This window comes from Haliotis rufescens, unplaced genomic scaffold (assembly GCF_023055435.1).
Source record: "Haliotis rufescens isolate VD_foot unplaced genomic scaffold, xgHalRufe1.0.p SCAF_6, whole genome shotgun sequence".
In the NCBI taxonomy this organism is placed as follows: Eukaryota; Metazoa; Mollusca; class Gastropoda; order Lepetellida; family Haliotidae; genus Haliotis; species Haliotis rufescens.
This window is the reverse complement of record NW_025964334.1, coordinates 45,505,983-45,520,567: the sequence shown is the minus strand read 5'-3', so window position 1 is coordinate 45,520,567 and position 14,585 is coordinate 45,505,983. Positions and strand designations below refer to the sequence as shown.

General features: G+C 44.4%; 1 protein-coding gene across 4 annotated transcripts in view; it reads right to left on the bottom strand.

Moving 5' to 3' along the window:
• Positions 1 to 1,130: 1,130 nt before the first annotated feature.
• Positions 1,131 to 14,585, bottom strand: part of LOC124142944 — a 19,154-nt gene continuing 5,699 nt past the window's right edge. The window contains exons 1-2 of one of the 4 annotated variants that reach the window (XM_046511710.2): positions 12,304 to 12,391; positions 1,131 to 3,047 (exon numbers count right to left, since the gene is read on the bottom strand). In XM_046511710.2, coding sequence (XP_046367666.1) covers positions 2,269 to 3,047; positions 12,304 to 12,370 — 846 coding nt within the window. In that variant the 5' untranslated portion in view covers positions 12,371 to 12,391 and the 3' untranslated portion in view covers positions 1,131 to 2,268. Of the gene's footprint in view, positions 3,048 to 10,871; positions 11,010 to 11,039; positions 11,128 to 12,303; positions 12,392 to 14,585 lie in introns of those variants that run through there. The other 3 variants (XM_048386295.1, XM_046511711.2, XM_046511712.2) reach the window with 3 other exon arrangements.

Here is a 14,585-nt window from a genome sequence, read left to right as displayed (position 1 = left end):
TTTGTTCACTTAACCAATGTTCAGTGACAAAGAATAGATCTGTGCTGTCTAGTCTGGTACATAACTGATGTGTACCGTGCATAATGCCTCGTATGTTCCAAGTTGCTTTTCGAAGCATAACGAGTAGTAGCAATGCACTATGTCTAATGTTTATTATTAGTATGGCTTTTCATTCTCGACCCCTAATGTATACCAAGAACGTTTTGGTACCCATTCTCTGCAGTTTACATTTTCAGGCCAGAACGTTTCATCGGCCAATATTGCCTTTGCACATTGTGTTGGCATATTTACACGTATTGTGTAAGTTGGATTTCGACCCTCCCGTTGCTTAAGGAGCTTCATATAACTAATTGTAACACCACGCTATGTTGCATAGTCCTTGATCGCGTCTTCTAAATTTCAAAGGGCATGTCAGCTTTTATATAAGACAGAACAAGCCTCTTTTGTCTAAAGCGAGAGGCCCCAGAGAAGGCCTTTTTCCACTGATCGTTCAGTTGGACGGTCCTTGATTGACTTGCATGATTTTCTTCACTGGGGCTTTCGCGTGTAATAGTAAGGGACGGTTCATTGTTCGTGTGGTTACGAGATGTTTCTTGTCGTGAGTGTCTCACATTGCTTGGCTTTTGGTGTGGTCTCGGATTGTTGAGTTTGTTGATCTAGATGGGTTGCCATTACTAATTGCTGGACAATGAGCTGCTGCTTGGCTTGTTGTTGTATTTTCAAATGTCACACACGGGTCATCAGAGTTCGCACTTCTTACGGCTTCTGAGTACAATATCTTACTTCTGGTGCTCATACAATCTATTTGCCCATCTATAGCAGACGTTCGTTTATCAACGATTATTGTTGATATTCTTGTCTGCAGAGTTTCTTGGAGCTCTTTAATATCCACATTCTTATGTTGTAGCGCTACGATCGTAACTGTAGCATAGTCTTATGATGCTTGTAGCTATGATCGTAAAGTCCTGTACTTTAACACAGACTTATGATGCTTGTAGCGCTACGATCGTAACTCCTATACTTTAACATAGTCTTTTGATGCTTGTAGCTATGATCGTTTTGTGGAACGAGTCCCTGGTCTCTATGTATAGTGGCTTCACTCCGGAAATCATGCAATCGATCACAACAAGTGGCTACAATGGAATTTTATAAGTTCAATTATTGAGGAGAATAATAATAACGTAGACATAATGTAGATGTATAATAGGCACCGGAAGAGGTTCGGTTATGTGTTAAACGTTGTTATCTGTTGCAGTCATCAGGTTGTTTTTTAGAAGCATTAGCTGTTGAATGTTTCGCCCTTTCAAACACCAATACACACACCATTATCTGGTCTGCTATTTAGTGTACGTAGATAGAGGATCGAGTACCAGCACTTTATCGAGATATGAACGTATTGTCGCGAGAACAAAGGGCGAGGTTCTTTGTTCTCTCGACAGTAAGTTTAAAGTACTGGCACACATTCTTTATCTATCTCAGAGCACAGGCAAATACTCGAGTTCCACTACCTGTACGCTGCAGATCGCACAAACTCCACTATTTACATTCGAAACAGACTGCACGACTTCATACAGATTGTACAGCTCGTGCAGTGTTTGTTGTGTAAGGCCTATCATGCTGAAATGTACAGGTTTCACGAAGCTCGAGTTTCGCGGCTCTATAAACTGTATAATTTACTGTACTTTATCTGTACATACATTTACTCCACCTGACCAAAATAGTGACCACCTGTTGGACGGAAATATTTGCCTGTGTTTCCAACCAACGTCACTTGAAACATTTTACTACCGCTTCATACAGCCTATTATTACGTGTATTTGTACATCGCAGACTAAGAGTATACAGATATTAGGTAGTGCAGATCAGTTCGCGGTGTTGGATATATACGTCGGAACTGTATATCCATGGAAATATGTTCCTCATTTCACGTGCACGACAGAGTTATGTCTATTAATGTCACGGTGTGCCGATCTATATACATTAGAAACTACTGCTTCAGAAGCTGACTCAGATATACTGACAGATGGAAGGTTCCCTGTCACCGTGTCCACGACACAGGGCAGGGTGGTGTCACGGTGTGCATTTCACCTGGACCGTCGTCTCCGCCACCATTCTGTCGTTGTAAGTTAATGTATTATAACGTAAACATTACTTTATAAAGTCTATGCCATAGATTTAAGACATGAAGGATGGCTTCTATCACAGACACACGTTTTAACGTCCGATATCACCGAGATGTCACCGGGACACTGTCGCTGTTGCCGCGCATCAGCCCTCGGCTGTGTGTGCACTGCCTGTCTGCACGGTGGTTCTCAGGGCTGACAGGCTGGGAGGAGCCTGACTTGTCTCCCTGTGATAACTTGGGCTCAGCTCGATATAACCGTTGCCAGGATCATCCAGTCGGACAAGGAGACTCTCAAGGCCCTGGAAGCGCTTGTCTAGAACTGTCCTTCGCTTAGCCCACATCTGACCACTGTTACTCTGTTCACCCCCCGTGTTCATCGTGTGCATGATGCGGGTGACGCCGCCATTGCTCCCCTTGAATGTCACCCTACCACTCCTTCTGACCGCAATGTCAGGAAGCTTCAGATCCTCGTCTCGATACGTGTATTCTCCAGCACTGCTGTGGACAAACTTAGGGTGTCTAGGTGAGCTACTGTCCCTGCCAGGATTGTCTTCCCCTGCTAATAAGATTGGTAACAGATAGTCAAGAACACCAGGAGTCGTCGTCTTGTGGTCCTGCGCATGTTGTTGCTTCATTAACCGTCTTATGAGAAATGACTTCCGGTGTAGATCGAGCAGACGAGTTGTCTTCTGTTGCTCGGTTTTGATGTGAGACAGCTTGACATCCAGCATCTGTTGCTGAGTCACGTTGTCATACAGCAGCACGCGAGACACGCTGGACTTGGGCAGCACGCTCAGGCTCTTCTTGCCGTAGTTCGGGACGATCCTGGGCGGCCGATGCATGTAGTTGAGGTCCATTCTGCGCATCTTCACCGCCGCTTCGTCCTCCACCCGTGACTCCGTCATCTCAACGGCTGCACTGTCTGAAACATGACGAGTTGGATCAGCAATTGCAAGGTCAGAGAGTAAGTGTGCTGATAGAGAAACAACGCCAATAGGATGGATTTGAAATACATGCCCGAATCCTAGGTAGCGCAAACATACAGAGAGTGAGGAGTACAAGGCCTGTGATGGCTAGTTTACGGACATAAAACGTAGTATAACACCCTCACAGAAGACAAGAGAGCTAGGCTGATACTAATGGTGCCCAAACAGAGTTAAGGATATCCTGCAATGATTGGTTGACATACACTATCAGTAGACATTCAATGGTTGGTTGGCATACACTATCAGTAGACATTCAATGGTTGGTTGGCATACACTATCAGTAGACATTCAATGGTTGGTTGGCATACACTATCAGTAGACATTCAATGGTTGGTTGGCATACAGTTATTAGTACACATTCAATGGTTGGCCGACATGACGTGGTGAAAAGGCATAAGGTTGTGGGTAGATGACAATGATGATACATTTCCATTAAGAATGTGTGACAGTGATGTAGTGATGCTGACAGTGTGTGACAGTGATGTAGTGATGCTGACAGTGTGTGACAGTGATGTAGTGATGCTGACAGTGTGTGACAGTGATGTAGTGATGCTGACAGACAGTGAATGGCAGTGATGTAGTGATGCTGACAGACAGTGAATGGCAGTGATGTAGTGATGCTGACAGTGTGTGACAGTGATGTAGTGATGCTGACAGACACTGTATGGATGTGATGCAGTGATGCAGATAGACAGTGTGTGACAGTGATGTAGTGATGCTGGCAGACAGTGAATGACAGTGATGTAGTGATGCTGACAGACAGTGAATGGCAGTGATGTAGTGATGCTGACAGTGTGTGACAGTGATGTAGTGATGCTGACAGACACTGTATGGATGTGATGCAGTGATGCAGATAGACAGTGTGTGACAGTGATGTAGTGATGCTGGCAGACAGTGAATGACAGTGATGTAGTGATGCTGACAGACAGTGAATGGCAGTGATGTAGTGATGCTGACAGTGTGTGACAGTGATGTAGTGATGCTGACAGACACTGTATGGATGTGATGCAGTGATGCAGATAGACAGTGTGTGACAGTGATGTAGTGATGCTGGCAGACAGTGAATGACAGTGATGTAGTGATGCTGACAGACAGTGAATGGCAGTGATGTAGTGATGCTGACAGTGTGTGACAGTGATGTAGTGATGCTGACAGACACTGTATGGATGTGATGCAGTGATGCAGATAGACAGTGTGTGACAGTGATGTAGTGATGCTGGCAGCCAGTGAATGACAGTGATGCATTGATACTGACAGACAGTGAATGGCAGTGATGCTGACAGACAGTGTATGGCAGTGATGTAGTGATGCTGGCAGACAGTGAATGACAGTGATGCATTGATGCTGGCAGACAGTGAATGGCAGTGATACTGACAGACAGTGAATGGCAGTGATGTAGTGATGCTGACAGACAGTGAATGGCAGTGATGCTGACAGACAGTGTATGGCAGTGATGTAGTGATGCTGGCAGACAGTGAATGGCAGTGATGCTGACAGACAGTGTATGGCAGTGATGTAGTGATGCTGACAGACAGTGTATGGCAGTGATGTAGTGATGCTGACAGACAGTGAATGGCAGTGATGCTGACAGACAGTGTATGGCAGTGATGTAGTGATGCTGGCAGACAGTGAATGGCAGTGATACTGACAGACAGTGAATGGCAGTGATGTAGTGATGCTGGCAGACAGTGAATGGCAGTGATGCTGACAGACAGTGTATGGCAGTGATGTAGTGATGCTGACAGACAGTGTATGGCAGTGATGTAGTGATGCTGGCAGACAGTGAATGACAGTGATGCATTGATGCTGACAGACAGTGAATGGCAGTGATGCAGTGATGCTGACAGACAGTGTATGGCAGTGATGTAGTGATGCTGACAGACAGTGAATGGCAGTGATGCAGTGATGCTGACAGACAGTGAATGACAGTGATGCAGTGATGGTGACAGACAGTGTATGGCAGTGATGTAGTGATGCTGACAGACAGTGTATGGCAGTGATGTAGTGATGCTGACAGACAGTGAATGACAGTGATGCAGTGATGCTGACAGACAGTGTATGGCAGTGATGTAGTGATGCTGACAGACAGTGAATGACAGTGATGCAGTGATGCTGACAGACAGTGAATGGCAGTGATGCAGTGATGCTGACAGACAGTGTATGGCAGTGATGTAGTGATGCTGACAGACAGTGTATGGCAGTGATGTAGTGATGCTGACAGACAGTGTATGGCAGTGATGTAGTGATGCTGACAGACAGTGAATGGCAGTGATGCAGTGATGCTGACAGACAGTGTATGGCAGTGATGTAGTGATGCTGACAGACAATACATGACAGCGATGCAGTGATGCTGACAGACAGTGTATGACAGTGATGTAGTGATGCTGGCAGACAGTGAATGACAGTGATGCAGTGATGCTGACAGACAGTGAATGGCAGTGATGCATTGATGCTGACAGACAGTGAATGGCAGTGATGCTGACAGACAATACATGACAGTGATGCAGTGATGCTGACAGACAGTGAATGACAGTGATGCAGTGATGGTGACAGACAGTGTATGGCAGTGATGCAGTGATGCTGACAGACAGTGAATGGCAGTGATGTAGTGATGCTGACAGACAGTGTATGGCAGTGATGTAGTGATGCTGACAGACAGTGTATGGCAGTGATGTAGTGATGCTGACAGACAGTGAATGACAGTGATGTAGTGATGCTGACAGACAGTGAATGACAGTGATGCAGTGATGGTGACAGACAGTGAATGGCAGTGATGTAGTGATGCTGACAGACAGTGAATGGCAGTGATGTAGTGATGCTGACAGACAGTGAATGACAGTGATGCAGTGATGGTGACAGACAGTGAATGGCAGTGATGTAGTGATGCTGACAGACAGTGTATGGCAGTGATGTAGTGATGCTGGCAGACAGTGAATGGCAGTGATGCTGACAGACAGTGTATGGCAGTGATGTAGTGATGCTGGCAGACAGTGAATGACAGTGATGCAGTGATGCTGACAGATGGTGAATGACAGTGATGCTGACAGACAGTGAATGGCAGTGATGTAGTGATGCTGACAGACAGTGAATGGCAGTGATGCAGTGATGCTGACAGACAGTGAATGGCAGTGATGTAGTGATGCTGACAGACAGTGAATGGCAGTGATGTAGTGATGCTGACAGACAGTGAATGGCAGTGATGTAGTGATGCTGACAGACAGTGTATGGCAGTGATGTAGTGATGCTGACAGACAGTGAATGGCAGTGATGCATTGATGCTGACAGACAGTGAATGGCAGTGATGTAGTGATGCTGACAGACAGTGAATGGCAGTGATGTAGTGATGCTGACAGACAGTGAATGGCAGTGATGCATTGATACTGACAGACAGTGTATGGCAGTGATGCATTGATACTGACAGACAGTAAATGGCAGTGATGCATTGATACTGACAGACAGTGAATGGCAGTGATGTAGTGATGCTGACAGACAATAAATGGCAGTGATGCATTGATGCTGACAGACAGTGAATGGCAGTGATGCATTGATACTGACAGACAGTGAATGGCAGTGATGTAGTGATGCTGACAGACAATAAATGGCAGTGATGCATTGATACTGGTAGAGTTTGTGACAGTCACATATCCACACTGATAGACAGAGTATATTTTCAGTCATTGTTACAAGATATACAATTATTATTTTACCCTGAAAGGAGGCGCTGGACATTTTGGTCATAGCAAATTTGTATTGAAATGTTCAATAAAACATTCATATGTCAATAGGCACAGGGGAGATATAATACATAACATAAACAAGTCCAACAGTTTCACTTTCCTCACTTGATGGCTGAAAATATTACTGAGCTGACCGAGCCTGCCCACATCAGTGCCTTGACGCTATCATTATCATGTCCCTGTTACATTAGGAACACGCACGCACGCACGCACGCACGCACGCACGCACGCACGCACGCACGCACGCACGCGCGCGCGCGCGTACACACACTCTGTATACACGCTGTAGAAACTAACGATTTAATATACATATTTCTGGTTATATAATGTCCGTTAAGAGGCGTAAAGTTGACAGTACGTTTCTATAGTGTTAAGCCCCACAGCATTACTAAGTTCGCTCTGGTATCCAGGCCAGTGTTTGCACATGGAATTAACAAATATCTGTTATTTGTTGTAAGCTCTATACTGAATGTGACAACTGTCCCCGGTTTGAGTTAGATCGGATGCATACACTGTATAATGAGCACACAAAGACGTGTTAACATGCGTACATTTCAACGTATGGCATATATACATTATATTTCAATCGTTACAATAAACATGGCGTTACTTACCTCACACCAACATTGCGATATATATTCTGTTGAAACTGACAGGAATTTTTTTACACCTGCAGGTGTTGCGGTTTATGAATGTTGTAAGCAGATAACTAAAGGACGTGGATACACATAAACAGTTCTCCTGGCATGTGGACAGTGCCAGCTCTAATCCCCCGTGTAAACGGTGTGAGGGTGACGGACACAACGGGCGGACCCACTCATGTGAACACAATATTTTCCCTGGCGAGTCAATCAATTGCCAATACGTTCCTCTTCTATTGCTCCAGCTACCCTACAGAGACATGAACCGTCAATTGTATCTGTGGGTGAATGGGAATCTCAGTGCACTTACTGGCAGCTTACAGGGGCAAAATACAGGAATAAATCTGAATACAGCGGCAAAACACGGGAATAAATGTGAATACACGGGCAACAAACAGAAGACATCTAAATGTCTGAACAGATGTCAGATGTAAACTCAGTAACTCACATCAGTATGTTATATACAGAGACACGAATAGGAACAATGTGAATACAGGGACGGATCTAAATACAGGAGTGAGTGAGTACTACTTAAACGCCGCATCAGCAATCCTGCAGCTATTCGCGGCGAGAAAATCAATCTAAAACGGGGACGGGTTTAAATACAGGGACAAAATGACAAGGACGGGTCTAAATATAGGTACGATGTAAAGGGACGGGTTTAAATACAGGGACAAAATGACAAGGACGGGTCTAAATATAGGTACGATGTAGAGGGACGGGTTTAAATACAGGGACAAAATGACAAGGACGGGTCTAAATATAGGTACGATGTAGAGGGACGGGTTTAAATACAGGGACAAAATGACAAGGACGGGTCTAAATATAGGTACGATGTAGAGGGACGGGTTTAAATACAGGGACAAAATGACAAGGACGGGTCTAAATATAGGTACGATGTAAAGGGACGGGTTTAAATACAGGGACAAAATGACAAGGACGGGTCTAAATATAGGTACGATGTAGAGGGACGGGTTTAAATACAGGGACAAAATGACAAGGACGGGTCTAAATATAGGTACGATGTAGAGGGACGGGTTTAAATACAGGGACAAAATGACAAGGACGGGTCTAAATATAGGTACGATGTAAAGGGACGGGTTTAAATACTGGAAGAAGCTAAATGGACAAATATGAATACAGGGACAAGAATTGGAGCAAAAATAAATACAGCAACAAAATACGGAAATGTATCCGAATATAGCGACAAAATATAGGGCCCTGTCTAAATGCAGGAATTAATGTCTGAATAGATACAAAATGTAAACTGAAAGCTATATGGAATTGTAATTTATCGATTGCTGTTTCTCTAATTACCCGTATTTCACCATAATGCCTCTATAATTACCATGCACAAAGGTGATTGGTGAATATTTTACTGTTTACAGACAAACAAATAAGTCCTTGTCATCTTTGCGAACACTAGACGTGCACCACCGACCATACTGTTCAAACACGCACAGAGAGCTCAGACAGTCCACGTGATGACATCTGTAATACTGATTATACACAGTTAAGGCAAATAAACAGCAAGATGGGTCGGGGTCGAGCTGCTCCCAGGCCACAGAGTAACGAGAAGATCATACACAGTTGAGGCAAATAAACAGCAAGATGGGTCGGGGTCGAGCTGCTCCCAGGCCACAGAGTAGCCAGAAGATCATACACAGTTGAGGCAAATAAACAGCAAGATGGGTCGGGGTCGAGCTGCTCCCAGGCCACAGAGTAACGAGAAGATCATACCCAGTTGAGGCAAATAAACAGCAAGATGGGTCGGGGTCGAGCTGCTCCCAGGCCACAGAGTAACGAGAAGATTATACACAGTTGAGGCAAATAAACAGCAAGATGGGTCGTGGTCGAGCTGCTCCCAGGCCACAGAGTAACGAGAAGATTATACACAGTTGAGGCAAATAAACAGCAAGATGGGTTGGGGTTGAGCTGCTCCCAGGCCACAGAGTAGCGAGAAGATTATACACAGTTGAGTCAAATAAACAGCAAGATGGGTCGTGGTCGAGCTGCTCCCAGGCCACAGAGTAACGAGAAGATTATACACAGATGAGGCAAATAAACGGCAAGATGGGTCGTGGTCGAGCTGCTCCCAGGCCACAGAGTAGCGAGAAGATTATACACAGTTGAGGCAAATAAACAGCAAGATGGGTCGGGGTCGAGCTGCTCCCAGGCCACAGAGTAGCGAGAAGATTATACACAGTTGAGGCAAATAAACAGCAAGATGGGTCGTGGTCGAGCTGCTCCCAGGCCACAGAGTAACGAGAAGATTATACACAGTTGAGGCAAATAAACAGCAAGATGGGTCGTGGTCGAGCTGCTCCCAGGCCACAGAGTAACGAGAAGATTATACACAGTTGAGGCAAATAAACAGCAAGATGGGTCGGGGTCGAGCTGCTCCCAGGCCACAGAGTAGCGAGAAGATTATACACAGTTGAGGCAAATAAACAGCAAGATGGGTCGTGGTCGAGCTGCTCCCAGGCCACAGAGTAACGAGAAGATCATACACAGTTGAGGCAAATAAACAGCAAGATGGGTCGGGGTCGAGCTGCTCCCAGGCCACAGAGTAACGAGAAGATTATACACAGTTGAGGCAAATAAACAGCAAGATGGGTCGGGGTCGAGCTGCTCCCAGGCCACAGAGTAACGAGAAGATTATACACAGTTGAGGCAAATAAACAGCAAGATGGGTCGTGGTCGAGCTGCTCCCAGGCCACAGAGTAACGAGAAGATTATACACAGTTGAGGCAAATAAACAGCAAGATGGGTCGGGGTCGAGCTGCTCCCAGGCCACAGAGTAGCGAGATTATACACAGTTGAGGCAAATAAACAGCAAGATGGGTCGGGGTCGAGCTGCTCCCAGGCCACAGAGTAGCGAGAAGATTATACACAGTTGAGGCAAATAAACAGCAAGATGGGTCGTGGTCGAGCTGCTCCCAGGCCACAGAGTAACGAGAAGATTATACACAGTTGAGGCAAATAAACAGCAAGATGGGTCGTGGTCGAGCTGCTCCCAGGCCACAGAGTAACGAGAAGATTATACACAGTTGAGGCAAATAAACAGCAAGATGGGTCGTGGTCGAGCTGCTCCCAGGCCACAGAGTAGCGAGAAGATTATACACAGTTGAGGCAAATAAACAGCAAGATGGGTCGTGGTCGAGCTGCTCCCAGGCCACAGAGTAACGAGAAGAATGCAACATGATGTTAAACACCACATTGTAATGTATGGTACTTATAGAGCATCCACTGTCCCTGGCTGTTGTGCGGCGAGTCCCTTTACTTGTCACACACTAGTCTAATGAACCCACCACTAGGAAGCTACTCACGTTAATGAACTGTAGTTTTCACAGTGAAATGAACCGGTCACTGACATACCTACCTGTTTGATTCCCTTCGCCCGAGCGCCCGCCAGCATTGTCTTCACTGCTCATACCTGCCATGTCTGTGCTCCCACACACTCAGGGAACACACACGCTTGTAATACAACTCGGCCGTGAGTGACGGCTGTGGACAGCGTGAAAGAAATACTTAATCCGTTTCATCTCACCTTATGACGCTCATCGATAACATTGTCAGCGATTGAGTTGGACTTGACAACGCGGGGGAGCTCACTCTCTCTGCGATTTAACCTACATATGAAGATATTATTTCCATATCTTCAACAAGTAGATCTGGGATCAGAGAGAGCGAGAGATCTTCTCGGAACAAGATAATATGAGTGGAACTGATACATCAATAACGGAGGACGGTAGCGTTTGCCCTTAAATGAAGAGCGGTATTGGCAATGGAGTAGATATATGCAATATATAAACTAAGGATGTACAGTATTATCAGTAGAAGGATATAAGTAAACGATATGTTGCGATATAGTCTACTATAGCAGTAGCAGTAGACAAGGCAATATAATTATACCTTGGGTGAACTAAAAAGTCTATGGCAGCAGTAGATGAGAAGATATGATTAAACCAAGGCTGTCCAAGATAGTCTATAACAGCAGTAGACAAATAGTTAGGTTAAACAATGGGATCACGAGAGGCGAGAAGATATAATTAAAGTATAGCCTATAGACGAGAAGATATAATTAAACTATGGCCTACAAGATAGCCTATAGTGGCAGTAGGCGAGAAGGTATAATTAAACTATGGACAACAAGATTGCCTATAGTGACAGTAGGCGAGAAGGTATAATTAAACTATGGGCAACAAGATAGCCTATAGTGACAGTAGGCGAGAAGGTATAATTAAACTATGGACAACAAGATTGCCTATAGTGGCAGTAGGCGAGAAGATATAATTAAACTATGGACAACAAGATAGCCTATAGTGGCAGGGGAGAAGATATGATTAAACTATGGACTACAAGATTGCCTATAGTGGCAGTAGGCGAGAAGGTATAATTAAACTATGGACAACAAGATAGCCTATAGTGCTATATTGTGAGAAATGGGGCCTTGAAGTAAATTTGAAAAAGTCAAATGTTATTGTTTTCAGAAAAGGTGGTATTTTAAATATGTTTGAAAAATGGACATATTGTAATAAGACAGTCAATATTGTTTCACATTATAAATATTTAGGATTGATAGATATATACATATGGCGTTACCTTTACCAGACACTCCACACACCTCCAGAATGTGTCATATATCCTCATATATATACATTACATATGGTGTTACCTCTACGAGGCACTCCACACACCTCCAGAATGTGCTCTGTACCCATATATATATACATATGGTGTTACCTCTACGAGGCACTCCACACACCTCCAGAATGTGTCACATATCCTCATATATATACATATGGTGTTACCTTTCCCTGATACTCCGTGCACCTCCAGAAAGGGTCTGAAGAGCCCAGTTCCCCCGATGCCAGCCATGGTAAGCAGCTCCAGGCTCTGTTTGCGTCTCTCAGTGGACGATATGATTACCAGTCGATGCTTAATTTACCGTGTCTGAATAGCACTATATTGATCTCTTCAATTTTACAGCCTCAGTGGCAAATTGCTTAGCTTCAAATAAGATACGGCAATAAAGATATGCACGGTAATACACTTATTTAATGCATGTGCCGAATAAAGGGGTATGCTGACAAGTGTGAAATACAGGTGTATATTGTCAAGTGATGGAATACAGAGTGTATGTTGACGAGTGATGGAATTTAGAGTGTATATTGACAAGTGATGGAATACAGGGTGTATGGTGACATGTGATTGAATACCGAACCGTCGCTTTTTACAGTATTAAAGAAGTTGTTATCCATAAAATTGTGTCTACCTTGATGAAATACATGGGTTAACTGAAACGTGATGGAATACGGGGGTTAACTGACAAGTGATGGAATACATGGGTTGATTGACAAATGATGAAGTACATAGGTTAAGTGACAAATGAAGGAATACGGGGGTTAACTGACAAGTGATGGAATACGGGGGTTAACTGACAAGTGATGGAATACGGGGGTTAACTGACAAATGATGAAGTACATGGGTTAACAGACAAGTGATGAAGTACATGGGTTAAGTGACAAATGAAGGAATACGGGGGTTAACTGACAAGTGATGGAATACGGGGGTTAACTGACAAGTGATGGAATACGGGGGTTAACTGACAAATGATGAAGTACATGGGTTAACAGACAAGTGATGAAGTACATGGGTTAAGTGACAAATGAAGGAATACGGGGGTTAACTGACAAGTGATGGAATACGGGGGTTAACTGACAAGTGATGGAATACGGGGGTTAACAGACAAGTGATGAAGTACATGGGTTAAGTGACAAATGAAGGAATACGGGGGTTAACTGACAAGTGATGGAATACGGGGGTTAACTGACAAGTGATGGAATACGGGGGTTAACTGACAAGTGATGAAGTACATGGGTTAACAGACAAGTGATGAAGTACATGGGTTAAGTGACAAATGAAGGAATACGGGGGTTAACTGACAAATGAAGGAATACGGGGGTTAACTGACAAGTGTTGAAGTACTTTGGTTAACTGACAAGTCATGAAGTACATGGGTTAACTGACAAGTCATGAAGTACATGGGTTAAGTGACAAATAAAGGAATACGGGGGTTAACTGACAAGTGATGGAATACGGGGGTTAACTGACAAGTGATGGAATACGGGGGTTAACTGACAAGTGATGGAATACGGGGGTTAACTGACAAGTGATGAAGTACATGGGTTAACTGACAAGTTACTGACTTCAGGTTTGACATATTGTCACAGTTAGCCCTAGCAGTGAGTAGCATGTATTTGTAATGTGCGTTTGTTGTGTTATCACGCCATCTCCAAGCGCCGGCTGTGTGGTGCTGTTTACTAGTTGTGCAGTGTTATCGTGTGATCACTGGTGATGATCTGTGATTGGCGTGTATCAGCTCCGTGACTATATCAGCGAGATCAACGTTGCACGCAACCCAGACAGCATGGGTATAGACGCTAACACGACGTACCGGGCACAACACTAAACTGTAACTGTAGCTATATCCCTTCCAGGTATGTCTTCACTCGTGTATATAGTTCAATTAAATTGACACATCAGAATATCTAAGAACATCACCTGCCAAATGTGTTGCTATTAATCCGACTTTCAATAACATGGTCTCAATGAGCGAATCAATGATTCGTGCTAATACTGAGTTCAATATCAACTCGATAACCCAGGATAAGTGTATGCCAGTATATGAGAGGAGATCAATGAAGATTGTGAAGATCGATCAACGACTGTGGAGACTGACAGTTACGCAGGACTCCCACAGAAAGCGACAGTGTCGGTGTGAGAGATTGTGCAATGTTTGATCAGTGGTGTACACCCCCAGCAATTCCGCTCAGCGGTCCTGATTTATACCTCTAATTACTTACACTCATTCGCACGTGAGGTTTCAAGTGACCATAGATTCTAATCAATTTTCAAACACATGTGATTTATTCATCTATAAGATCTCCCGCAATCACAACGTGAGACCCGATAATCCCCGCACAATCACCGCCATGTCATAACTAACTTCTCCTGGGTACGCGCCCTTGCAAATTCTTCAGTGTTACAGATTTATAGATCAGGCACATACGAGCACCGTCAGGTTGATCCA